Consider the following 27088-nt stretch of genomic DNA (forward strand, 5'->3'; position numbering starts at 1 on the left):
GATACAAAAGTAAACTGCGCGGTCAGCAAAAAGCCCTTCAAAAAACCATCCTGTAATTACTTGAACTCATGTTCCAACTCATGGAACATGAGGAGCAATTACAGCCCACTAAAGCAACCAGCAGCAAAGAGACAATTATATGCAAGCTGGACAAGACAAAAATAAAGCAAAACGTGGAACAAGAAAATCAAAACTTAGCTTGTCCTGAAGATTACTGAAGCCAGAAGCTGAGGTAACAAAACACTCTGATAACCTTGATAGCCAGCGGGGAAATGACAAGAAAGCCCGGTTAAATAGGAAACTCCCAAATCCTAATAGAACAGGTGGACACCAGAGACAGCAGAACACAAATCACCCAGTACCATCAGTAACCACCAGAGGGAGCCCAAAAACAGAACTCACAACAGCGGCGATACTAAATATGTGTACTTTTATTGTTTTTTTTTTATTTAGATGAAGAAATGTATTTATGGGAATAATATATATATTTTTTTCATTATTTAGGAATATTTTTTTTTTTATACACATTTGGAAAAAAATTTTCTTACTTTTTTATTTTGTCCCAGGGGGGGACATCACAGATCAATGATCTGACAGTTTGCATAGCACTCTGTCAGATCACTGATCTGACTTGCAGCGCTGCAGGCTTCACAGTGCCTGCTCTGAGCAGGCACTGTGAAGTCACCTCCCTCCCTGCCGGACCCGGATCCGCGGCCATCTTGGATCCGGGGCTGGAGCAGGCAGGGAGGGAGGTAAGACCCTCGCAGTAACGCGATCACATCGCGTTGCTGCGGGGGGCTCAGGGAAGCTTCCCTGTACCGCCGGCACATCGCGATCATCTTTGATCGGTGTGTCGGGGGTTAATGTGCCGGGGGCGGTCCGTGACCGCTCCTGGCACATAGTGCCAGATGTCAGCTGCGATAAGCACCCGGCCGCGATCGGCGGCGCTCCCCCCGTGAGCGCTGCCGATCGCATATGACGTACTATCCCGTCGGTGGTCATAGGGGCCCACCCCACCTCGACGGGATAGTACGTCTGATGTCAGAAAGGGGTTAATAGCCTGGGAAGCTCCATGGGTATTACCCCCTTTACAGGCTGTAAAATATCTGTCCCCAGCTGTCCTTTTTCCCTCTGCTGGTTAATAACATTTCAGGGGACCCCACGCCATTTTTTTCAGAAAATAATTTATTTAGCAATAAAATACATGTACAGTAAACTACACACGCAAAGCACTCATATAGCTCACTCACCTATTTATATCTATTTGTATATCTACTGTATCTAATCTCCCATACATAAATCTTGAAGAACATTTCCTTGAAAAACTGTAAGTGACAGAATTGCTCTATATAAAAGCACATGGTAAAATTATTTTGCAATCAGATTGCACTCGTATGTAAATCAGATGTCATTCGGATGCTAAGTGTTAAAAAAAAAAAAAAAAAAAAAATCACATTGCACTTGCAAGAAAATCGCATGACACTCGTCCCACTTTTCTGGACATATATCAGACAGTTTTTTTTTTAAACAGTGATGGGTATGAGCCCTTAAAGAGATTTTGCGGCCTTAGCCTACAAGTCTGCAGTCACTATGTACACTGAGAGGATTCTTCGCTGCCGGGAGTAGGCAGTCATTTCAAGTATACAATTTGCACACTTACGGCCACATTCAAATTAGACAGGTCATGCCTCGCTCAATACACGTGTGTGTCTTGTCAGTGCAAATTTTATGCTCTAAATCTAGCACCTCTACACAGAAACCCCCATATTTAGAGAGGCCATGCCTATCTAGTTGTCATGTGATCATGCGCCCGCCACTGGTACCGGACAATATCACAGCGCACATTGTACACGGTGAAAATTCCCAAGTAGTCCAAGGCCAGACAACCCCTTTAACGAGAGTCAATCAACCATATTGGAAGTAGATCAGTGCTAGTTTATAAATGGTGCTATTAAAAACTGCAACACATGTAAAAATCAAGCGCTAATACAGCCATTTTACAGAGAAAAGAAAATATTACGCTTGGAAGAAGTGAAGTAAAAAATTAAAGTACAAAAATGGCAGTGGCAGGAAGGGGATAAAGTTGTATTCCCATTTCAGAAAATGATGACATAACTATAGGATGTGGGTCCATGCTTAGCAATTTTTGGACTTTCCATAGAAGTGAAAGTAGAGAGCTGTATCGAACCCCATTTTCCTCACAGTGGGACCAGGATCGATCAGACATTTATGGCAAGGGTGGTCATACCATTGTTGCAACCTGTGCCATCATTCAGGGGCCTAAGAAGTAATGGAGTCCATTTCCATATTCAGAGCAGGTGGAATTTTGTATTACGATGGGCTATATGCAAAGGGCCCTTACATTGTTCTTGCACAGGGGCATCTTCTGTCAGTGTCCACTAATAACTTATGCTATATCCTGTGGTTGTGCCATAAACTTCTGAGACAGAAAATCTCTTTAGTAGCTGCATTGGTCGCAACAATCTGGCAGACTGTAGTTTCCATCTAGTTAACACTTTTTTTATAGTAATGACAACAAAGTCAGAATAAATAAGATTTATTAAAAATATATCTTTCTCGTAAAAGCTGATACATTTCACTTCGGAGCAGCAGATCCTGCTATAAAACAAGCAGAATAATCATATCATGGGAATAAATACTGCACTCATAAAGTGGAGTAACTGGAAATAATTTGTTCAAGTGTTGTAAAACTCTGCAGGAAATCTTCTTCTTCAATGCCATATTTTGTGTATTGGTGAACATATGCTCTGAAATACAAAAATCACTCATGAGTAACTCCAACCATGTAATATTTCCAAGCTGGAAGCAGTTGATCTGTCAAACCTTGCTTTTGTGTGTTGTCACTCTAGACACCGATTTTTATGTGTATTTGACTTTTCATTGACTTAGAAGGTCTGGTTACTCCACGGACCGTATTCAATCTAATCTAGTCCTTTTATTTTCTAATGCAATATGTTATAGCACCACTCAAAGAGAACAAGCGTTAAACAGCGGCATCGACAAAGTGGTGCCACTAATCTACGTTCCCCGCACTTAAGTCTCATACTTACCAGCCGCTGTGGTTGTCTTCTGCAGTTTGTGACCTGCCGGATGACTCCGGTGTTTCCCTCTCAATCCGGAAATCACAACTTAATGTAAGTCTATGGGTACCAGAACAAGGCCAGAACCACGATCTCATAGACTTACACTGAGAGGTGTGCCCATTATCTCGGACTTCCTGTCAGTCAGAAGTTGGGGTCACAAGATTGAAGATCGGGGTAGGAGTGGTGCTGGGAAAAGCTGAAGACAGCGGCTGGTGAGCATAATATTAGGGTCAGGGACTTTATGTTAGTGGCACCACTTCAACTCTAAAATTTAAAAAATAAGTTGAAGTGGTGCTTTAAAGGTGTAATCCCATCTCCAAGATCCTATCCCAGTATATAGTAGCTGTAATAATATTAACAAATACGTCCAATTATTAGAAATGTAGTATAGTTCTCCTTGATTAGTTATGCCACTTTCCTCATGTGCAGGCATTGCAGTAGTTTAGGTATCCATGATTACGACCACTCATATAGTGACATTATTGAGTCACTATTTTACTACTTGCTGGCCTACTGTTAATAGATGCACGTTTATGCAAAAAGCGAGGCCATTATCAACAGGCAAGAGATTTGGACTAACTATCAGTAGAATGACATGTAAACTTTTATAAAGCTGATGTATGGCAGCCACATCTTGGCTGTGTGGTATCCGCAAGCCAAACTCTTCGTGGGACCCCAGCCTCAAGCATTCTGCCCAAACACAATGAAGGAGGACTGTGCAGCTATTATTATATAAAAAAGGACAGTCCCCTTTATTTTCAATATGGCACCGATTTATAGGATCAGTTGGTATAGGAAGACAATATCAAACGTGATTAACCTCAATGAGCTGACTGCACTCAGTTTGCGGCGTTTAGACCAACGCTGAAGCCTGGGGTGGAGGGTAACCCACTGATCATGAGGTATTTAATCCTTGACAACAAGGTAATTATATAAACTGTATGTATTATTTAGACACTGTATTTCCCTATCTTTGAGTATTAGTACTGAACCCTGTAAGAATATATGTAACCCATCATTATATGGTACGGCTGTTTGGCTACAATACACTGATATTCAGAAATTGTGAGAAACTGCCATTTTGTTACATTATTATAGAATACCAAAATAATATACCGTACTGTGCCACTTTCTAACATGGTTATGTTAATTGCATGGCCGTGATATTTGGGTAACCATATAAAAGTTTATATTGAGTGTTTGGGCTAATATGTGGAGCTTGTTTGACCCCATGATGTTCTCTGGTGGGAAGTAGGCATGGTATTATTTAAGCATTATAGGATATATCATTTATGGGCGAGTCACAACTGTACAGAACACTTTCAGAGTAAATCCAGCTGAAGCCCACCAATTTTGAAGGGCCTGGAAGCGAATATAAAATGTATACAAGCCTCCAGATGTCAAATGTTAGAGATAAGAATAGGGCAGATTAATTTTTACTGCCATCTCCTTTTGTTCTAGAGGGGTGTGATCTATGGCCAGAGGGGTCTGACAGCTGCTTTCTCTCCTTAGAACACACACACACTCAGCCAGCATTATGGCCCTCCAACAAAAAAAAAAGAGAGGATGAGGGATAAAGCAACAAGGTTCTTACTTTGAAGCAAACATGTTCCATGCTTTTCCAACAATGTTGTCTAAAGGCTTCAGGAGGCCTTGACTGTTGCTCATTAAAGTGGCAGACTTCTCGTATTTGTTAAAAGCTCTTGGTGTTTTCCAAATACTAAAGGAATCCTCCGGTGTCAACCAAGAAGTATACAATGCTGGATCTCTGAAGCCCTCTGCAATGAAATCAGACAGAAAACGCAATTGTCAAAGATCAACATCACATGTGATGCCATACAGTGCTCATGGCACCACAGAAATACCGCTACAGTGCCACTAATGGTGCAGTCACAATACGCTGTAGTCAGATGGAACTCGGCAAGATGAACTGTTGCAAAGTTTTATGTTAAAACCCAAGATATAATAAGCAAATGGCCTGCACTAAATAAACCACATAGTGCATGAACTTAATATAGGGTGCTTAGTTAACATAATTCTGATTAAAAAAAAAATGTAAAACTGTCCCACCACTTCACGGTGACCCTATTTGGGATGGTCTTAACCTTTAATATTAAAACCTTACCATATGCCAGGTGACATACATGTGGATAAGGGCCGAGAAGGACTGAACCCGGCTAATGGACACCCAGCCATTTGAGCTAGACATTACATTCATGTAGTTCCCTGTGGCTGAGTGTCCATTAGTCGGTGTCTCAGTCCTTCTCAGCCCTTATCCACATGTATGCTTAACAAATGGTTAGATTAGGACTATCCCAAATAGGGTCACTATGGTGTGGTGGGATGGCATTTACATTGTATTTTTTTTTTTTAATTATGTTAACTAACCACCCTGTGTTATTGTCATGTGTTATTGCCATTTATTTACTGCAGGGTATTTGCTTGTTATGTTTTATCTTAGGTTTTTGTCTGTTTAGTTGCCAGTATGAACATGCGCTGCATGTACACCAACTTATATTGCAGTTCATCTCTTTAGGTTTTATATTAAGCAAAAATTCCATTATGATAATACAGCTGTATTAAAGGGAACCTGTCACCCCCAAAATCGAAGGTGAGCTAAACCCACCGGCATCAGGGGCTTATCTACAGCAATCTGTAATGCTGTAGATAAGCCCCCGATGTATCCTGAAAGATGAGAAAAAGAGGTTAGATTATATTCACCCAGGGGCGGTCCTGCTGCAGTGGGCGTCGCGGTCCGGGGCCTCCCTTTAAGGGACACAGCTATTTTGAGCCTCAAGGACAAAGCATTTTTTGGGGGGGATTTTATTTATTATGGTGTCCCAAGCCATAGTGGTTTGATTGCTTGGATGACAGTCATCATAAGAGAGTTTGTTTTTTGGGAGGGACAAGTTGTATTTTATAATAAAATCACTTTTTTTTTTTTCATTTTGTTATTTTATTTATTTACGGTATTTATTTTTTTTTGGGGTGGGGGTGGGGGGTGGGGGGGGGGGTTGGGGGATAAAGATGGTAATTTTCTCCTCTGCAGTACTTAACTTTACCTACAATTGATGTGCTAAATTTAGTCTTTGGGTCAGTACAAATGTGGCCATACCAAATTTGTATAGGTTTTCTGTGCATAAACTATACAGAGCTATAATTTGTTGTATTTTTTTTTCCATCAACAGAGCTGTATGACAGCTCACTTGTTAATTTTTATTTTAGTCACGTTTTTGAGGTACATAAATTAAAACGATCAATCCTTTTTTTTTTTTTTAATACAATGATCTCTCTATGTGATAGCTAGTGCAACATTGTTATAGCTGGAATCGTTATAAAATGGAAATGCCAATTATAATTTTTCATTTTATGTTCTAAAGAAACTGATAAGGATAAAATGCATTTACGGTATTTATTTTTACATTTAACATTATTTATTTTTACAGTTTTTTATTTTAGTCCCACTTGAGGGCTTGAACGTGCATAATTTGAATAGAGATGGCGAACCCGAACAGTAAAATTCGGCATCCGTACCGAACACCTACTGTTCGGGCACGGACACCGAACATGGACTTCACCCAGGAAGTCCATGTTACTGTTCGGGTTTGCTGTAAACAAATAATAAAAAAAGAAAAAGAAATAAAGTGGTGTGGGTTCCCCTGTATTTTTGATGACCAGCCAGGCACAACTCACAGTTGGGGGCTGCAAGGCTGGTTATGAAGAATAGAGGGCTCCCCACTCTGTTTTTTTTTTAAATTATTTAAATAAGTTTTAAAAAAACAGAGTGGGGTCCCCTCCATGATTGACAACTAGCCTTGCTAAAGCAGACAGCTGGGGGCTGGTATTCTCAGGCTGGTAAGGGGCCATTAGCATTAGAGCTGGCTGTCAGTCAGCGCGGGGTCGTGATTATAGCGGCAGCTCACCATGTACTGAGCGGTGACTTTTACGGACTTGGTGATACCAAAATGTTTTGTTTTTTTTCTTTACATTTTTTAAATTGGGAAATTGGCAATTTGAGGCTAGATTTTATTTTTTAATGTTTTCATTTTTTATTTTACATTGCTTGCATCTGTGATTGTTTGATCATTTATACTATACTAGATGGCAGCCCGATTCTAAAGAATCGGGAGTCTAGAATACATATTTACTTTATTTATTCAAATGTAAGAATAATACAATTAATAAATAATAGTAAGAAAGAACAAAAATAATAGGCAGTATATGGAGAAAACACCAAACAAAAGTTCAAAATTGGTGTGAAAATGTCACTGAACCACTTCACAACTAAATATATATAGTTTTGGTAAATGGTATTATCATTTTTTTGACGAAATTCGGCAGGAGCTTGAAGAGCAACGTCACTGGGCCCGCCTCCACGCAGTAGAAACTTGCTGTGAGGTAAAAATTCAAAAATCACACCAAAATGGCGGGCGGAGTGTGTCACAGTACGGCACGTTTCTGATTGGTCGCTCGCAGCAGGCGGCAACCAATCAGACACTGGACACTGTTGACGTCACTTATCTCCGGACATTAGCTCCGGACATTATCTCCGGACATTAGCTCCGGACAGGAAGTTGGCACAAATTGCAGGAAGTAGTATTCTAGGCAATTATATATTAGATAATGCAATAGAAGACTATTGCCGTATATAGTGAAAATCTTGGTCTCCTATGTTTGAGCTGCACAGGGGCGACGGGGGAGGGGGGTGTTCAGCAGACTTCTGGCTGTCATAGTAACCCCTACAGTTTCCAGTGATCGTGTCCTGAGGGGCTGATGGGGCCTGGTGTGCATTGCATTTAAACGTCTCTTTCAGAGATTGACAGTGGCATCTAAATTGTTAACAGAATCCAGAACTCTGCTCCATCCACGGCTGCTGGGTACAGATGCTTGCTAAATAATATAGCCAGTATCTGCCACGTGTGGTAGGAGCTCCTGAGTCTCCTCCACACCTTTGGACCTCTTCCCAGGGTGCCAATTCATGTCTTAATGAGGAGAAGGCGCTAATAAAGCACCTGGGAACATTTGATATGGAATGCGCATTTACATCTGTGTCCACGCATTATGACTACAGATTAAAACCAAAAAATAACTTGAACACTTTTAGCTATAAAACGTGGAGCCACGCTAAATGTTTTTTAATAGCACAAGCTTTTACTGTAAACCCGACAACCTTGAGACCCATTCATGAGTCCTATTACATAGTCTCCCACAGACTGCAAAAAAGGCTCTGAATCTTTCCTGGGGGAAAGAATACTTTGAGGTTTAACAAGTGACAATGACATAACATGGATGTTATACATTATAAGCCAAATTTGACAATGTTCGGAAATTAGGGGTGGACCAATATCAATAACCAACATCATCTCACATGCATCTATGATATACCAGAAGATCATTACAACTGGAAAAAAACTTCTATCTTGTGACTAGGTCAGAAATGTATACATTTGGAGAAACGTCCCATATACAGTGGGGGAAAAAAACTGGGATTTTTGTGTACTCACTGTAAAATCCTTTTCTCCGAGCCACTCATTGGGGGACACAGGTATATGGGTATATGCTGCTGCCACTAAGAGGCTGATACAAAGTGAATACAAAAAAAGTTAGCTCCTCCTGTGCAGTATACACCTACCACTGGCTCCAGCCCGAAGTTGTTCAGTGACAAAGCAGTCGGAGATCATAACCATCAAATACAGGTACAACATGTCAAACCAAAGAACAAGCATAGCCATCAGGTCAACAGGGTGGGTGTTGTGTCCCCCATTAAGTGGCTCAGAGAAAAGTACAAAAAAATCCCTGTTGCTCCTTTGCCTCATTGGGGGATACAGGACCATGGGACATCCTAAAGCAGTCCCTGGGTGGGTCACAACAGATTAAACCCCACATACCAACTGTCTAAAGATGCGCTACCACTGCCTGCAGAATCCATCTGCCCAGTTCTGTATCTGCTGAGGCCTAAGTTCGGACATTGTAGTGTTTCAAGAATGTGTGCAGGCTGGACCAGGTCGCAGCTTTGCAAACCTGTTCTGCCGATGCCTGGTGCCGAATGGCCCAAGAAACGCCCACCGACCAAGTGGAATGTGCCTTGATCCCCGCTGAGGTAGGCTTGCCCCCGCCCAGGACCATGATAATCACCTCCAGAGTAAAAGATGCTGAAAAAAACGCAGAGCTACCGCTCTGCCTGCAGGTCAGGACTGCGGTATGGACAGTGCAGGGACCCTCAATCCACCATCCCTTTGTCAGGGAAGTGGAGACGGACTGTCCGCCTCCTTCCATCACCGCTGTTCAATCAGTGGTGATGCAGTGGGGGCTGCATGGATGCCATCGGTGCCTCTGTACATCCTAGTGGTTAAATCCCCTAGGATGGGACAGGGCTGTTGTCCTGCTGTAGCCTGGCTTCAGAAGGGGGTACATGGAGGCGACACACCATGTTCCCGTCTGTTGCTGGTGCGGGGAGATCGGCACCCTGAAGGGAACCGTTACCCCTAAAATCGTTCAGGCCTGGCTTGCACGGTGCAGGAGGGAGTATGTGGAGGAGATACTCCACGTTCCCGCCTGTTGTTGGTTTGAGGGAGATCGGGCCCTTGAAAGGATCCGTTGTCCCTATATTCCTCGCAGAAAATGGTAAAAGGTAAAAAGTAAAAAAAGGAATAAAAAATAAAATAAAAAATTATGGTCTGAAGACCAGACCCATGTGCCTCCTACGGACACTAAGCATGAACTGGTTCGGGCTGGAGCCAGTGGTAGGTGTATAATGCAGAGGAGGAGCTAACTATTTCTGTATTCACTTAGTGTCAGCCTCCTAGTGGCAGCAGCATACACCCATGGTCCTGTGTCCCCCAATGGGGCGAAGGAGAAAAGTATTTAGTCAGCGACCAATTGTGCAAGTTCTCCCACTTAAAAAGATGAGAGAGGCCTGTATTTGACATCATAGGTAGACCACAACTATGAGAGTCAAAATGAGAAAACAAATCCAGAAAATCACCTTGTCTGATTTGGCAAGATGTATTTTGCAAATTATGGTGGAAAATAAGTATTTGGTGACCTAAAAACATGCACGATTTCTGGCTCTCACAGACCTGTAACTTCTTCTTTAAGAGGCTCCTCTGTCCTCCTCTCATTACCTGTAATAATGGCACCTGTTTGAACTTGTTATCAGTATAAAAGACACCTGTCCACAAACTCAGTCACACTCAAAACACCACTATGGTGAAGACCAAAGAGCTGTCGACGAACACCAGAAACAAAATTGTATCCTTGCACCAGGCTGAGAATACTGCATCTGCTATAAGCAAGCAGCTTGGTGTAATGAAACCAACTATGGGAGCAATAATAAGTAAATGGAAGACATAAAAGACCCTCGATTTGGGGCTCCACGCAAGATCTCACCTCGTGGGGTCAAAATAATCACAAGAACGGTGAGCAAAAATCCCAGAACCACATAGGGTAACCTAGTGAATGACCTGCATAGAGCTGGGACCACTGTAACAAAGGCTACCATGAGTAACACTACGCCGCCAGGGACTCAGATCCTGCAGTGCCAGACGTGTCCCCCTGCTTAAGCTAGTACATATCCAGGCCCATCTGAAGTTTGCTAGAGAGCAATTGGATTATCCAGAAGAGTATTGGGAGAATGTCATATGGTCTGATGAAACCAAAGTAGAACTGTTTGGTAGAAACAAAACTCATCGTGTTTGGAGGAGACAGAATGCTGAGTTGCATCCAAAGAACACCATACCTACTGTGAAGCAAGGGGGTGGCAACATCATACTCTAGGGCTGTTTCTCTGCAAAGGCACCAGGACGACTGATCTGTGTACATGAAAGAATGAATGGGGCCATGTATTGTGAGATTTTGAGTGCAAACCTCCTTCCATCAGCAAGAGCATTGAAGATGAAACGTGGATAGGGTCTTTCAGAATGATAATGATCCCAATCACACTGCCATGGCAAGGAAGGAGTGGCATCGTAAGAAGCATATGAAGGCCCTGGAGTGGTCTAGCCAGTCTCCAGATCTCAACCCCATAGAAAACCTTTGGTGGGAGTTGAAAGTCCGTGTTAGGCTAGTTTCACACTAGCGTTCCCCTAATGTGCGGCAGGCTGCGGACTTCCTCAGTGAAGCCCTGCCCTCGGCCGCACCTCCGCTGCTAGCTCCGCCTACATCTGCATGCGGCCTGCGTACCTATATTTAACATTAGGTACGCAGGTGGTGTGGCTGTATGCGGATGGTGCCGCATGCGTCGTTTTGACGATGCGGGAAAAAAAAAAGCTACATGCCTGCGTCTCCGCTGGTCGCCGCATCGTCAAAACGACGCATGCGGCACCATCCACATACAGCCACACGACCTGCGTACCTAATGTTAAATATAGGTACGCAGGTCGCATGCGGGCCGCATGCAGATGTAGGCGGAGCTAGCAGCGGAGGTGCGGCCGAGGGCGGGGCTTCACGGAGGAAGTCCGCAGCCCGCCGCACATCAGGGGAACGCTAGTGTGAACCTAGCCTTACCCAGCAACAGGCCCAAAACATCACTGGTTTAGAGGAGATCTGCATGGAGGAATGGGCCAACATACCACCAACACTGTGTGCAAACCTTGTGAAGACATACAGAAAACATTTGACCACTGTCATTGCCAACAAAGGATATATAACAAAATATTGAGATGAACTTTTGTTAATGACCAAATACTTATTTTTCCACCTGCAAATTGCCTCTTCAGAGAAAAAGAGGACTTGAACTCTTTAGCGCCACCTATTGGAAGTAGCGATCCTACAAGTCACAATCAACCCTTTAACGAGTCTTGTAATATGACTTAGGATAAAAGGCAAATCAGTATCTCAATTTGCAGACACGGTGTTTCGGGCTGTTGGCCCTCGTCAGTGCAAAGCATGAGAACTGATTTGGCTAGGTGAGAGACTCTGGAGTGAGGTCTAAGGGGTAAGGTTTCTCCTTGTGGAGAGTGACATACCAGCTCTGGCTTGTCAAGGTAAGGAGGCTTATTCGCCGTGCAATGCTCCTCTGGGAAATGTAACATGCCAATTGCCTCTTCAGAGAAAAAGAGGACTTGAACTCTATAGCGCCACCTGTTGGAAGTAGCGATCCTGACGAGGGCCAATAGCCCGAAATACCGTGTCTGCAAATTGAGATACTGATTTGGCTTTTATCCTAAGTTATATTACAAGACTTGTTAAAGGGTTGATCGTGACATGTAGGATCGCTACTTCCAACAGGTGGCGCTATAGAGTTCAAGTCCTCTTTTTCTCTGAAGAGGCAATTTGCATATTAAACTTCCCAGAGGAGCATTGCACGGGGAATAAGCCTCCTTACCTTGACAAGCCAGAGCTGGTATGTCACTGTCCACAAGGAGAAGCCTTATTTTTCCACCATAATTTTCAAATTAAATCTTGCCAAATCAGACAAGGTGATTTTCTGGATTTGTTTTCTCATTTTGACTCTCATAGTTGTGGTCTACCTATGATGTCAATTACAGGCCTCTCTCATCTTTTTAAGTGGGAGAACTTGCACAATTGGTCGCTGACCAAATACTTTTTTTCCCCACTGTATGCTATTCACACAACTAAAAAAAATATAATCAGCAATAAGCACAGTACTGTATAATCATAGAAAAATTATATTTTATAAATGTCATACAAGACTCACCGGGTGAAGCACCTTCTATGTCTTTTCCACGGAATATAGCAAGGTTTGCTACAGATTTGTTGATCTGCAGCCCAGCTGTCAAAGAGTTTCTTCCTGTGGCTTCCTCAGACGGGAGTTGAACTTGCCAGTTGATGCCTAAATATTAAAATGAGAATTCTTAAGTTATGTAACTATTGTTTTACTCTTAAGAATAACTTATCTATAGTTTATAGATCTGAATTTTTAATTTAAAGTTCTGGGTGTTGTGCCTGACTACCACTGCGATGTTGAGCCAAGCTTCACTATACTCGTCCCTATCAGCACTTGGTATCTTTAGCAGAGAACATATCCGATTAATTGACTTACTGAAAGTCAATGACCTTTTTGACAATGCCCGTCTATTGATCATGTATTACTACATGATTGGCTTTAACAACCTGAAGACCATGGCTGTCTCCATAATACCTGCACCCTTGGGGAAGGAAAAAAAAAAGGGGGATGTCAACATTTTTGTGACAGGGCAGAAATTAATGGCATTTTCATAGACAGGATGACGCTGCATAAACCCTTTAGAGTACTAGGCATGTGCACGGTGGCTTGGCATTGTGCAAGTCTCGTATTCTAATGAATAAGACATATCTGCAGAACATGCACAAGCTTCGGCAAGTGTGTGAGGTTGTAACTTGATCGGCTCTGCTCACTTCCAATGCGACTCTGGATGATACTAGGTATTCCCTTTAATTTCAAAATATACTAATTTAGATTGACTGTGTTTTCATGTAAAATAATAGCAATTTCAACATTTTTATTCTTACTGACCTTGAACTTTTTACTGGGGACACGTCTGAGGTTCCTTTAGACACACACATATACATACGCAATAGTTGATTATTTTTGTTTCCAAAGAGCTTAAATTCTAACACGAAAGTTTAAAATGACCCAAGACAGACGAAAGAGCACCGAGTGCCAACTGCACGTCTGGCTGAGGACACAGATTCTGAGAAGTGTCTGTTTTAGTATGGGAGTTAATGTCGAATATTTTGGTGGAGTGTGGATTGTGGGTGCTGCAACCACACTATATGCCAGTAAAAGATGCTTCTTTACTGTATGTGGAAGGAGTATTTTTTCCACTGAACTAGCCAAAGTCACCAGAGGAATATCCAACATAAATAAACCCACGACGCTTACAAGAACACACATTCAGGCTGCATAGTTATCTGTATTTATTTTAAGCTCCGCTACATGACTGCTCGCACCTTCTTCCATTTTTGCATCAGCAATGAGCATTTGTCTCAGATGTTTGATGAGACCATGCCAAGTAAATGTGCTATACGCCAGGGAGTGTTCAGACATCTGAGGAATGTTACGAAGACCTAACATCTTGAATTCCGGGTGAGGAACCAGGCACTCCATTAGTTCCCCTGAGAAGTAAGGGAAAAGCGTGTATTAGCAAATCTGACGAAAGCAAGTTAAAAGATTTCAATATAAAATAATGTTTCAAGTTTATTGGAATTTCAGATTGCAGATTAGTGTTCTCAGTGGTTAGTACTGCAGCCTTGCAGCGCTGGAGTCCTGGGTTCAAATCCCACCAAGGACAACATCTGCAAGAGGTCTGCATGTCCTCCCCATGTTTGCGTGGGTTTCCTCCGGGTACTCCGCTTTCCTCCCACACTCCAAACACATACTGATAGGGAATTTAGATTGTGAGCCCAATGTGAACAGTGATGATAATGTGTGCAAAACTGTAAAGCGCTGCGGAATATGTTAGCGCTATATAAAAATAAAGATTATTGTTATAGTGTTACTTTATGATCTCGAATCGGTGGCACATAATATACCATTTCACATACCCAGAGGATTCCTACTGTAGTGTGGGACACCATCTGCTGTGTATGCAGGCTGAAATACACTACCAAGCTGGTGTGCAATGACTTTATTAACATCCCGAAAGGATATCTGCTTGATGTTCATCCGCTGAGAGCAGACCTTGTGGATAATGTCATTCTCATGAACCAAAAGAGCATCGGCAGATTGATAGAGGTGGGAGAGCGTTAAAATGGAGTTGTAATTCTGAACAATGACCTAGGAGCAAAAAGGGGGCTGGTTAAACATTTATAATAAGCAAATATCAAAAAAGAGATTTTCTACAATAAAAATAACAGTAGCGTGAAGTATTCTTCAATAAGGAATGGTATGTGATAAGGCTAAAAGGATGTGGATACTAGGTGGATATATTAAAACTTAACCTTTATTAGGTATTGAGGAGAGGGGGGCCCTAAATCATGAACAAAAGATAGGGGGAAGGGGGTTATAAAAGACTAACAGTGTCTAAGGTCCTATTGCACATGACCCAGTAGACTGTAGGCTTATAGTTTCTGATAGAGGATATAATCTATATGACCAAGACAACTCGAAAATATAGATCCTCAGGATGTGCTTGTGGTTTATCAAGCCACTGATTATACCCTCATGATGATGACTGCATACAGGGCATGTCACTATTCACCAAATGCCATAATATACAGTGCCCAAAATGTTGTTGCGGTTGAAGAGATCATATGTTGGAGGACAAATGGGTACCATTATATAACCTTATCAACACATATGCCTGGGCAATCACCTAATCAAAATACCCATAGAAAATTACTATAAAGCCAAGTATTGTCAGTAAAACATATGCAGCATCATGAGTGAGGCATAGTAACCAATATGTACCCCGAAAAATGCAAATGAGTAAATGGGATCATGCTTCCTTATCTAAAAATGAGCATCCCCTGTAGTCATTGTTGTCATAAGGTAACATTGGTGGTTATAAAAGACTAGCTATTGAACCCATTCTACGCCCGGGTGGCGAGCATTTATATTGGTATGTGGTCTCCATCCTGGTATGTGCTGCTCCATCCTGCGTCCCCATCCTGTCATGTGCTGCTCCCATCCTGCGTCCCCATCCTGTCATGGGCTGCTCCCATCCTGCGTCCCCATCCTGTCATGCGCTGCTCCCATCCTGCGTCCCCATCCTGTCATGCGCTGCTCCCATCCTGCGTCCCCATCCTGTCATGCGCTGCTCCCATCCTGCGTCCCCATCCTGTCATGCGCTGCTCCCATCCTGCGACCCCATCCTGTCATGCGCTGCACCCATCCTGCGTCCCCATCCTGTCATGCGCTGCTCCCATCCTGCGTCCCCATCCTGTCATGTGCTGCTCCATCCTGCCTCTGACCCGCTCGGCCCCGCTGCCTCTGACCCGCTCGGCGCCGAGTGCTGGGGGGCCTGAGCAGGCGGGGACACCGGCGCGCTGTGGGGGTCAGGTGCCGGTATCGCCGCCAGCTCAGGCCCCCCAGCACTTACTATATTCACCTGTCCTCCGTTCCACCGCTGTGCGCCACCATCTTCCCGGTCCTCTGGCTGTGACTGGTCAGTCAGAGGGCGGTGCCGGCGCGCATTAAGCGCGTCATCGCGCCCTCTGAACTGAAGGTCACAGGCCGAGGACTGGGAAGATGGCGGCGCACAGCGGTGGAACGGAGGACAGGTGAATATAGCCGATACTCACCCTCCTGGCGGTCCCTGCTTCTCTGTTGGAGATCGCGGTGTGCGTTCAGTGTTAACGCATACTGCGATCTCCCGGCAGCGTCACTCTGTGAGGCCCAGACTGCGCCGGCGCTTGCGCAGTCTATAAAGGCTTCCGACAGAGTGACGCTCCCAGCGTTATATTATAGATGCAAGATTGTTATCATTGATACTGACTTGTTTAGAACAGCATCATAGTTTGCAGAGAAAAAAAGGACTATAATGACCCAAATCCAAAACTAAGTTTTATGTTTTTTTTACATAATTGAGAAGTGAAACTTTCCACTAACCCTTGACTCTGCCCTGTCTTTCAAACCACACATCCAAGCCCTCACGAACTCTTGGCACCTCCAAATTAAAAATATTTCCAGAATTCAAACGCTCATGGCTTCCCTGGACAGTGCACTCTCACACCCTTTAAAATTACTTGTCCCTCCCCTTTCCCCTTATGTATTCTTGACAGGACCTCTCCCTCGTTTTACCTCTGGGGTCCGTGCCGTAGTGGTCGAGTCTGTTACCCAAACTGGTAGCCCGTTTTAATCCCTAATAAAGGATAGTCTTTACTCCCCTTTTAGTACCAAACTAATTGATCCTTACCAGTGTGAAATCCTAATGTCACATCCTCTCAAGTAAATTCCAGCCGTTCCATTAAGAATCATTAGATCTGGAATGAATTGTTACCTAATGGCCTGAATTAGTTTACTGTGGTTTTTTCTTTTATTTTCTTTGTTTTGACATGTTCTTTGCAAGTCTCAGGTCAATAGCACATATGCCTCTATATCTTAGTGCAATATAATCTGAGCATTACTGCTATATTGTTATAAGCATGGATATTATAAATATTTATAAATAAAGATTTACAAAAAAAAAATATTTCCAGGATTCGTCCCTTCCTCAATCTGCTAAAATATTAGTGCATACCCTCATCATCTCCTGCCTCGACTGTAGTATCCTCCACTGCGGCCTCCAAAGTAACACCCTCACACCACTCTAGTCCATCCTCAACTGCCCGATTTATCCTCCTCTCCCCTCTTTACTCCTCCTCAAATCTGTTCATTGGCTCCCAACGTATTCAGTTTAAATTACTAACATTGACCTACAAAGCCATCTGTAATCTGTATTCTCCATAAATCTCCGAACTAATCTCCCGACATCTATCACCATAATCTCTGGTCCCCACAAGACCTCCTCTTCTCCACCCTGGTATGTTCCTCACCTTCAAGACTTCTCCCGAGCATCACCCATCTTCTGGAATTCTGTGCCTGGACATGTCCGATTGTCTCCAACATCCAGAACCTCCAAAACAGAACTTGAATACCCAGCTTTTCAAGAAAGCTGACTGCTTGCAATGATCTTGCTGTTACCTCGCCACCACCAGAGCTGCTGCAACCCCTCCCAAACCTACGGTCTCTTTCCTCCTTACCCTGTAGGCTAAGCCCACAAGACCAGGGTCTTTTCTCCTCTGTAGCAGTTTGTTCATTGCAATTTTAGATTCATATTTTGTTAAATCAACATGACATAAGCAGTGACGCCCCATCGATAGAGCAGAAGAAAAATAACTTCTCTGTCAATGTAACAGGAAGTGAGAGAATCGCCACCAGGTGTGGTTCTATGACCACTAGTCGTGCAACTAGAGTCCCATGGGCCACAGTGCAAAATTTGGACCTGGACTCCCACTTCTACGTTGCTCAGATGCAAGGGCCTTTGTAGTGTTCTAGATCCTATAAAAACATTTGTGTAATAGTGTCCTCATCATGGCACCCTCCTGTAATAATGTCCCCCTTCCTGTCCTCTCTCTGTAACATGGTCTATCTTGTGCCTGTTTCTGTACGGATTTCCCCAGTCTTGTCACCCATTCTGTAATAATCTCTCTTAGCTTAGGCCTGTGATTGTTACGCCCCTGGTGACCGCTGTAATCCATGAGAGATCAGCACATGGCAGAAGAACTAGGTAGTTGGCAACTACCTACCAATGAGTGCTTAGCCCCATTGAATAAAGAAAACCGTCCCAGATATATTCCCTTTAACTGTAAATAAATACAAATTTAGTCTGTGTTGCCATTTTCTGAGACATAACTTTTTAGGGCAGCACGGTGGCGCAGTGGTTAGCACAGCAGCCTTGCAGCGCTGGGGTCCTGGGTTCTAATCCCACCCAGGACAACATCTGCAAAGAGTTTGTATGTTCTCTCCGTGTTTGCGTGGGTTTCCTCCGGGCACTCCGGTTTCCTCCCACATTCCAAAGACATACTGATAGGAATTCTAGATTGTGAGCCCAATCGGGGACAGTGATGATAATGTGATGTAAAGCGCTGCGGAATATGTTAGCGCTATATAAAAATAAAGATTATTATTATAAAAATAAAGATTATTATTATTATTTTTAATATTTTTGTCAATGTACCTGTATAGGGTCTTGTTTTTAATGTCATCATTGTGTGGTGAATTTCGAATTTCAAATGTTTTGATTGTTTTCTATTTCATTTCCTTTACAGCGTTATCCTACGGGTTAAATAAGTTTATATGTCGATCAGCATTTTGCGCGGATGCAACAATACAAAATATGCTTGTTTTATTTCTTTATTCTTAAATGGGAAAAGTGAGGATTCAAATACTTCTGGTTTATTTTTGTTTTATTATATTTGAAAAACTTTTTTTTTAATCACTTGCACTATATACTGCAATATTTTGGTGCTGCATTGGATAGTAAAAATCACGATCTGCTATAAAGCCCACCCTGCAACTTCAAGGAGCATCAAGACAGCAGCACAGGGGGCATTCAGCAGACCCCTCGGGTACCATTGTAGCCTACTGTCCCTATTAAAATAAAATTGCAGGAAAACTGATGGGACGCCCGAAAAACGCCTCACAGGGATTGCGCCACTGTCAGAGACTGATGTCACTTCACTGGTTAAACAGCAGCAATCTAAACTTCCTCTGCTTGCTGCTGTTAGAGGCAGATGCAGGATGGAAAACACAGCCAGGACTTGTACCCTGTGGAGGAAGTGCAACTCCTGAACCTGCTCAATACACCCACATTCAGGGCTGCCAGAATGCCCTTATTGCTGTATGGGGCACGGTGAGCAGCAGTACAAAGGGGAGACCAGGCTCCGCCTCTTACGCTTCTGCTCGCCGGGCCCGATCATGCAATGAGAATCTGGGTGCGGCACACACCTCGGTGGTGGGAGCTTTCTCGGAGCTACACGGCCGTCTAACCTGTGTGGCTGTGCAGCTCAACCTCCCTCCGCCCTCTGGACTTCCGGTCAGGTGACAGCGTGTATGCGCCATCTTGTGCGAAGACACCAGAAGCGGAGCTAAGCCTGCAGAGAATCTTCTGTGAGGCAAGTAAGAAAAACTTTTTTTTTCCTTTTTCAAATGAATTAACTGGGTGAGGGGGAAGGTGGAGGGGAAGTGCACATGAAGTGGAGATGAGGGGGACTGCACAAGGTGAAGTGAGGGGGGGAACTGCACATGATGAAGTGAGGGAGACTGCAAATGATGAAGTGAATGGGGGAGGGGGACTGCACATGATGAAGTCAGTGGGGGAGGGGGACTTCAAAGAGTGGTCATAAAGGTGACTAATTATGGTATCACAAGCTATTTATTGCAAAAATTCTGTGACTGAAAATAGGATTTATACTAATGAATGGTGTTTTCTGCATTGATTTTTTTTACGGTTCTGATCTATGGAAATAATCAATAAAATCGAAACAAGTCTGAACCCTGGGAAGAAGAAAAAATACATTTACCATAGGCAACCAGAACAACACACGCACAAGAGAGAAATCCCTGCTGAGATAAATGGGGAGATGGTTTGGGATGCTCCAAGGAGTCCACTGACTTGTTCCAGGGAGGCGGAATAAAATATTGTAGTCGAAAAGTGTGATATTGGGAGCAGTATGCATACTGCCTTGAAGCCTAAACCCATCCTGTCCAGCACAAGCATGCAAAAACAGATGGACTAGGAGGTCTACATTTGCAAATGAGCTAGCTCAAAGAAAAGAGAGCAACATCTTACCACCTCATAGCCAAAGGTCATACCTAAAAATTACATTACATACACCGCGTTCCAAATTATTATGCATATTCTAGTTTTTTATTTTATTTTCCTAAATGGTTGATGCAGATCAGTCAGCATCATGTTCAATAGTGGATGCTTTCCTGAAACGGAAAGTACTTGCAAGCAGCATAATACAAAGAATAGCAGGTTTACTCAGAATCCTTTGCAGTAGGCGGAGCTATGCAAATCATCTCTTTCCACCCCTGTCTAATCCACAGCGCTTGGAACCGCCAAGCGTGCAATGCTGCGGATTAGTTTCTAAATTTACACAGCCAACCAATTCCTACCTGTGGACACGTGTTTCGGGCTTTAGGCCCTCATCAGCACAGGGCTGGAATTGGTTGGCTGTATGGAGTGGGGCTCGGTGAGCAAGCGATACATACATGCTAGCCACCTTAGGGAGAGACCCAAGTTGGGCTAAATGTAGCGGGACGAAAGAGACCGAAAAGCCCTCTACTCAAAGGAAATACATAGTGGATGCTTTCCTGAAACGGAAAGTACTTGCAAGCAGCATAATACAAAGAATAGCAGGTTTACCCAGAATCCTTTGCAGTAGGCGGAGCTATGCAAATCATCTCTTTCCACCCCTGTCTAATCCACAGCGCTTGGAACCGCCAAGCGTGCAATGCTGCGGATTAGTTTCTAAATTTACACAGCCAACCAATTCCTACCTGTGGACACGTGTTTCGGGCTTTAGGCCCTCATCAGCACAGGGCTGGAATTGGTTGGCTGTATGGAGTGGGGCTCGGTGAGCAAGCGATACATACATGCTAGCCACCTTAGTGAGAGACCCAAGTTGGGCTAAATGTAGCGGGACGAAAGAGACCGAAAAGCCCTCTACTCAAAGGAAATACATAGTGGATGCTTTCCTGAAACGGAAAGTACTTGCAAGCAGCATAATACAAAGAATAGCAGGTTTACCCAGAATCCTTTGCAGTAGGCGGAGCTATGCAAATCATCTCTTTCCACCCCTGTCTAATCCACAGCGCTTGGAACCGCCAAGCGTGCAATGCTGCGGATTAGTTTCTAAATTTACACAGCCAACCAATTCCTACCTGTGGACACGTGTTTCGGGCTTTAGGCCCTCATCAGCACAGGGCTGGAATTGGTTGGCTGTATGGAGTGGGGCTCGGTGAGCAAGCGATACATACATGCTAGCCACCTTAGGGAGGAATTGGTTGGCTGTGTAAATTTAGAAACTAATCCGCAGCATTGCACGCTTGGCGGTTCCAAGCGCTGTGGATTAGACAGGGGTGGAAAGAGATGATTTGCATAGCTCCGCCTACTGCAAAGGATTCTGGGTAAACCTGCTATTCTTTGTATTATGCTGCTTGCAAGTACTTTCCGTTTCAGGAAAGCATCCACTATGTATTTCCTTTGAGTAGAGGGCTTTTCGGTCTCTTTCGTCCCGCTACATTTAGCCCAACTTGGGTCTCTCCCTAAGGTGGCTAGCATGTATGCATCATGTTCAAATCATTTAATATATGTTGGAGCATTAAACATATTTTATTGAACAACCCTCCCAATGATAGCAGTATATATTTTTTAAACTAAAAAACAAACACAAACCTCAGAATGCTTGGTTCCAAATTATTATGCACAACAGAGGTTTCCATACATTTTATAGGTTGTAAAGAACAAAAAAAAGGTCATTTGTTCAGTTTGAAGCATGTCACATTTACTGAAATCAAAAGCTTTTTCAATTAAAAAAAAACAAAACAAAAAAACAAACATCAGGCCAAGTTACATGTTAACATAGAACCTTGTCTTTGATATCACCTTCACAATTCTTGCATCCACTGAACTTGTGAGTTTTTGGATGCTTGAATTTCGTTGCAGGATGTCCAAATAGCCTCCCAGAGTTGCTGTTCTTAAGTGAACTGCCTCCCTCCTTCATAGATCTTCTCCTTGTGGATAATATAAAGGTTTTCAATAGGATTGAGGTCAAGGATGGTCGCCATTGTAATGGTTTCTCTCCCTTTAAGGCTGGGTTCACATTGCGTTGAACCAGTCCGTTAGACGGACGTTACACCGCGGCATAACGCGATGTAACGCAGTCCGCTAACGCCGCCATTGAATCCAATGTCAGACGCATTGGACAATTGCACAATGGGCGTGCGCTAGCGATATGCCCTCATTGAGTGACGGACCCCGAGACGCCGCTGCAGCGTTTCCGGGTCCGTCACCGCTAGCGCAGATAGAGCTAGCAGATGCTCAATCTGCGCTAGCGCGCTGCCATACCGGCACTTGCGTTAACAGCAGCCCGTTAACGTATGTGTTGAACGGGCTGCTGTTAACGCAATGTGAACCCGGCCTTATCCCCATAGAAGCCAATGACTCAGAGGTATTCTTTGCTGCATGAGATGGCGCATTGTCATACATGAAGCTGATCTTGTTACAGATGGCACAGTTTTTTGTATCATGGAACAAAGTGGTTAGTCACAAACTACACTGCTCAAAAAATAAAGGGAACACTAAAATCCAACATCCTAGATATCACTGAAAGGTAATTTTTCCACCTTCAGGGGACCCTAAAAGGGGCCTACCAGCTGTTTCCCTATGAATTGTTCCAACTCAAAACTTGACTCCTCCATCTCCTGGCTGACTTTACAGCCTTGTTGGGACATGATTGCCATAATAATAATAATAATCTTTATTTATATAGCACCAACATATTCCGCAGCTCTTTAAAGTTTAACAGTTTCAAACACAAGTCGTAAGTAACAACGTTAACAATACAATAGTTAAAGCACAATAAGATGACTCTGCTCGTGTGAGCTTACAATCTACAATGAGGTGGGGGAGATACAAAGTACAGGTGTGTATTTACAATGATGGATTTACAATGATGGTCCAGCCATCTTCAGGGGGTGGGGGATAGATGGAGATTGTGTGTGTGTAGCCCATTCACTAACATAAAATGACTTTCATTAGTGAACGTGGTAGGCCGCTCTGAACAAATGTGTTTTGAGCGAGCGCCTAAAACTATGCAAATTGTGGATGGTCCTAATATCTTGGGGTAGAGCATTCCAGAGGATTGGCGCAGCACGGGAGAAGTCTTGGAGTCGAGAGTGGGAGGTATTGATTAGTGCAGAGAGGTTAGTCGAAAGTCATTTGCAGAGCGCAGTGGTTGGTTAGGCCGATAGACAGAAGTGAGGGAGGAGATGTAAGGAGGGGCCGCACTGTGGAGAGCTTTGTGGGTGAGAACAAGTACTTTGAATCCTGTAACGAATGGGCAGCCAGTGTAATGACTGGCGAAGAGCGGACGCGTCCGAGTAACGATTAGCCAGATGGACGACCCTGGCTGCTGCATTAAGGATGGACTGGAGAGGGGAAAATTGAGCGAGGGGGAAGCCAATTAATAGAGCATTGCAGCAGTCCAGGCCGGAGTGGATCAGGGCGACAGTGAGGGTTTTTGTTGTTTCCATGGTGAGAAAAGGGCGGATTCTAGAGATGTTCTTTAGGTGTAAGCGGCACGAGCAGGCAAGAGATTGTATGTGGGAGGTGAAGGAGAGATCGGAGTCAAACATAACACCCAGACAGTGTGCCTGCTGCCTAGGCATTATTATGGTGCCACCCGCGGAGAGGGAAATGTCAGATTTAGGGAGGTTAGTAGACAGTGGGAGCAAAAGAAGGTCAGTTTTGGAGAGGTTGAGTTTCAGATAGAGAGCGGACATGAGTTTGGAGACTGCAGACAGACAGTCAGTGGCGTTCTGTAGTACAGCAAGGGTAAGGTCTGGGGCTGACGTGTATAATTGTGTGTCATCAGCATAAAGATGGTACTGAAAGCCAAATCTGCTGATGGTCTGTCCAATTGGGGCTGTATAGAGGGAGAAAAGAAAGGGGCCAGAACTGAGCCCTGAGGCACCCCGACAGTGAGAGGAAGAGGAGATGAAGTGGAGCCAGAGAACAGAACACTGAAGGAGCGGTCAGAAAGAAAGGAGGAGAACCAGGAGAGAGCAGTGTCCTTAATGCCTAGTGACTGAAGCCTAGAGAGTAGGAGAGGGTGGTCAACAGTGTCGAAAGCTGCAGAAAAGGTCGAGAAGAATGAGCAGAGAGTGGTCACCGTTACATTTTGCTGTCAGAAGGTATGTAGGGGGCGGAAACCGGACTGTGAAGGGTCTAGGAGGGAGTGAGTGGAGAGGTAACAGGTAAGGCGGGAGTAGATCAGGCGCTCCAAGAGTTTAGAGATGAAGGGGAGATTGGAGTACAGACTGTAGTTTGTGCAGGATGGGTCGAGGGTGGGTTTCTTTAGTAATGGAGTAATGATAGCGTGTTTGAAGGAGGAGGGGAAAATGCCAGATGAGAGGGAGAGATTAAAGATTGTAGTTAGGCGAGTTGTGACGACTGGAGAGAGAGACTGGAGGAGGTGTGACGGAATGGGGTCGGTGCCATCCACTATTCCATCCATCTGGACCATCCAGAGTTGCATGGCACTCACAAGTAAACTGGGCGTACTGGAAGTGTATCTGCTTGTGAGCACTGTTTAGGGGTGGCCAAATAGTAGGTTTATGCACAACTGCAAGCCTGTGGAGGATCTTACACCTTGAGGTCCGTGAAACTCTAGAGACATGAGCAGCTTCAAATACATCTTTACTGCTTTGTAATGGTATTTTAGCAGCTGCTCTCTTAATTCAGTGAATTTGTAAGGCAGAAACCTTCATCATCATGCCTTTATCAAAACGAACCCACCCGTGCTGTGTATCAGCCACAAATGTCTTCACAATATGATGATCAAGCTTAAATTTTTGTGGAATATCTGTTGTTTTCATACCTTGTCCAAGGCAACGTGGAGTCAATAGTCCACTAAATAGATAATTCAAAAGTTTATTATGTTGCACAGAAAAAAAGGCAAAAATAATAAAAAGAGACATAAAAATACAAAGTCAAAAGCAGAGACTCAGGTATTTATGGCATGTGATCCACATATAAAGAACTGGGATCCTACATGCATAAAGTTAATCACAAAGTGCCAGTGCATAAATATTGTAACATTATAGCATAAGGTTGGTTAGACCTACAGTATCTGCACTAAGTACCGTAATTAAATCACTTGGAGCACAATCCAAATCTAAATCAGAAAAACTTCATTCCTAATCATAACACGAAAAGTGAGGTCATATATGTAAACTGCAAATATTTGCAAATGCTATGCCCAAGTAAAGAGCCATCTCTTCCACATGGGGAGACATGGATAACACCTTTAATTGGGCTCACCTGCAAAACTATCTATCGCAGGCATTTGAGATGATTTCAGTGATCCAAAGAATCGAGACACAATCCCATTCATGAATTTGTTTGAAAAACAAAAAATTAAATCTTCGACACTTAAATCCAATTTGCATAATTTGGAACGCAGTGTATGACTTTTGTCTATTGATAATCCAACTAAAGAGTTGCAAGAAATCCATAGCGATTTGGAGACAGGACAGATTATCCTCCTGGTCACCCAGATAGGGGATGAAGGCTACCCCTTTGCCATGGAGTGCCAACTTTACTGAAAACCCTTTGAGCTGCTGCTGGTCCTTATGGCAAGGTGACAAACTGGAAACAAAGATAACGGATGGCAAAGCAAAGAAATAGTGGTGATGGAGATGTGAAGATATGTGTTGTGTCTACCGAAGAGAGGAATTCTCCTGGCTGCAGTAATGTGACTAAAGATCACAGAGATTCAATGCAAAATTTTCTAACCCACACAAATCTGTTGAGTCCACAATGGGCCTAACCAAGCAGTGGTTTTTGTGAACTATTAACATATTGGAGAACTATTCCTGAAACGAAAACAATGACTATGTGAAGGTTGTAGATAGTCTGGAAGAATGTGGACATATGAGGTGAAGCCTCTGTCCCTTCAAAAGGAAAAAAAAACTGTGATGGTAATGAGATCGATTATTTAACCCAGAGATACCACCTTCTTGACTCAGGAATCGTGCAAGTGACTATCCAAATCTCTCTAAAAACGAGTGATGTTCCCCAATCAGATAATTTTTTTTTCCAACAAAAGCTACGGGATTTCATAAATGGCAGGGAAAGTTTACAGTTCTGAGGAAGGAGAGTACTTTCATGCACTGTGGCTTCCTTGATGATCATGCCTATGGGGCAAAACAACCAAATAATTGGAAGATCCTCCCGAGGAGGCCTGGAAGATAAACTCTAGTGAAAGTGCTTAGACTAGGCCAAGGAGGCCTTTTTGATACAAGATGCAGAGATAGTAAGTTGTAAGGCAGAAAATGCAGCCAAAAAATGATGCTTTTGAGATGGAGTTAATTTTTTTTATTATACAGCAGATCATTGTAAGGCAAGTTAGTGGCTCTTTGAGGTACAAGCTACCTGGTGACAAACAGATGGAAATGTGGACCGTTTGGTAGCCAATTCCTTATGCAAAGTGAAAAAGTAATTAAAACCTCCTAGAGGATGGCATGCACCTGTCTGAGTGTTAATATTGTTTGGTAAGAAGGTAGGGAAAATCTTTCTGGTTGGCAAAGGCGATCTGTTGTCAGTGATTCAGTTGTAGGGAAAATAATTACAGGGCAACAGAGGTGGACTCATCCTTGACTTTGAGGGTGTTTGTGTTTCCAAGATAGAGTCCTGCTAGGGCAAGGTCAGCTTAGTATTTTACTTGGACTGAGTCTAAGGTGGTCTCCAGGTATTCAGACAGGGCAGAGGGAAAAGCAGTATCATCTGCTGTGGCTTTTTCCCAGAAATGTCTATGGAGGCCAAAGAGGA

The 27088-nt window shown here is 43.5% G+C and overlaps 1 protein-coding gene across 4 annotated transcripts in view; it reads right to left on the minus strand.

Annotated features, from left to right (window-relative positions):
- Positions 1 to 2541: 2541 nt before the first annotated feature.
- The window catches only part of TUBD1 (tubulin delta 1), a 46500-nt gene continuing 21953 nt past the window's right edge, over positions 2542 to 27088 (minus strand). For 3 of the 4 annotated variants that reach the window (XM_069757197.1, XM_069757199.1, XM_069757198.1), the window contains 5 exons: positions 14592 to 14823; positions 13998 to 14162; positions 12763 to 12897; positions 4699 to 4882; positions 2542 to 2768 (listed from right to left, as the gene is read on the minus strand). In XM_069757197.1, coding sequence (XP_069613298.1) covers positions 2666 to 2768; positions 4699 to 4882; positions 12763 to 12897; positions 13998 to 14162; positions 14592 to 14823 — 819 coding nt within the window. In that variant the 3' untranslated portion in view covers positions 2542 to 2665. Of the gene's footprint in view, positions 2769 to 4698; positions 4883 to 12762; positions 12898 to 13997; positions 14163 to 14591; positions 14824 to 18706; positions 18805 to 27088 lie in introns of all 4 variants that reach the window. The other variant, XM_069757200.1, reaches the window with a different exon arrangement.

The sequence above is a fragment of the Ranitomeya imitator genome, chromosome 3, assembly GCF_032444005.1.
Source record: "Ranitomeya imitator isolate aRanImi1 chromosome 3, aRanImi1.pri, whole genome shotgun sequence".
Lineage (NCBI taxonomy): Eukaryota > Metazoa > Chordata > Amphibia > Anura > Dendrobatidae > Ranitomeya > Ranitomeya imitator.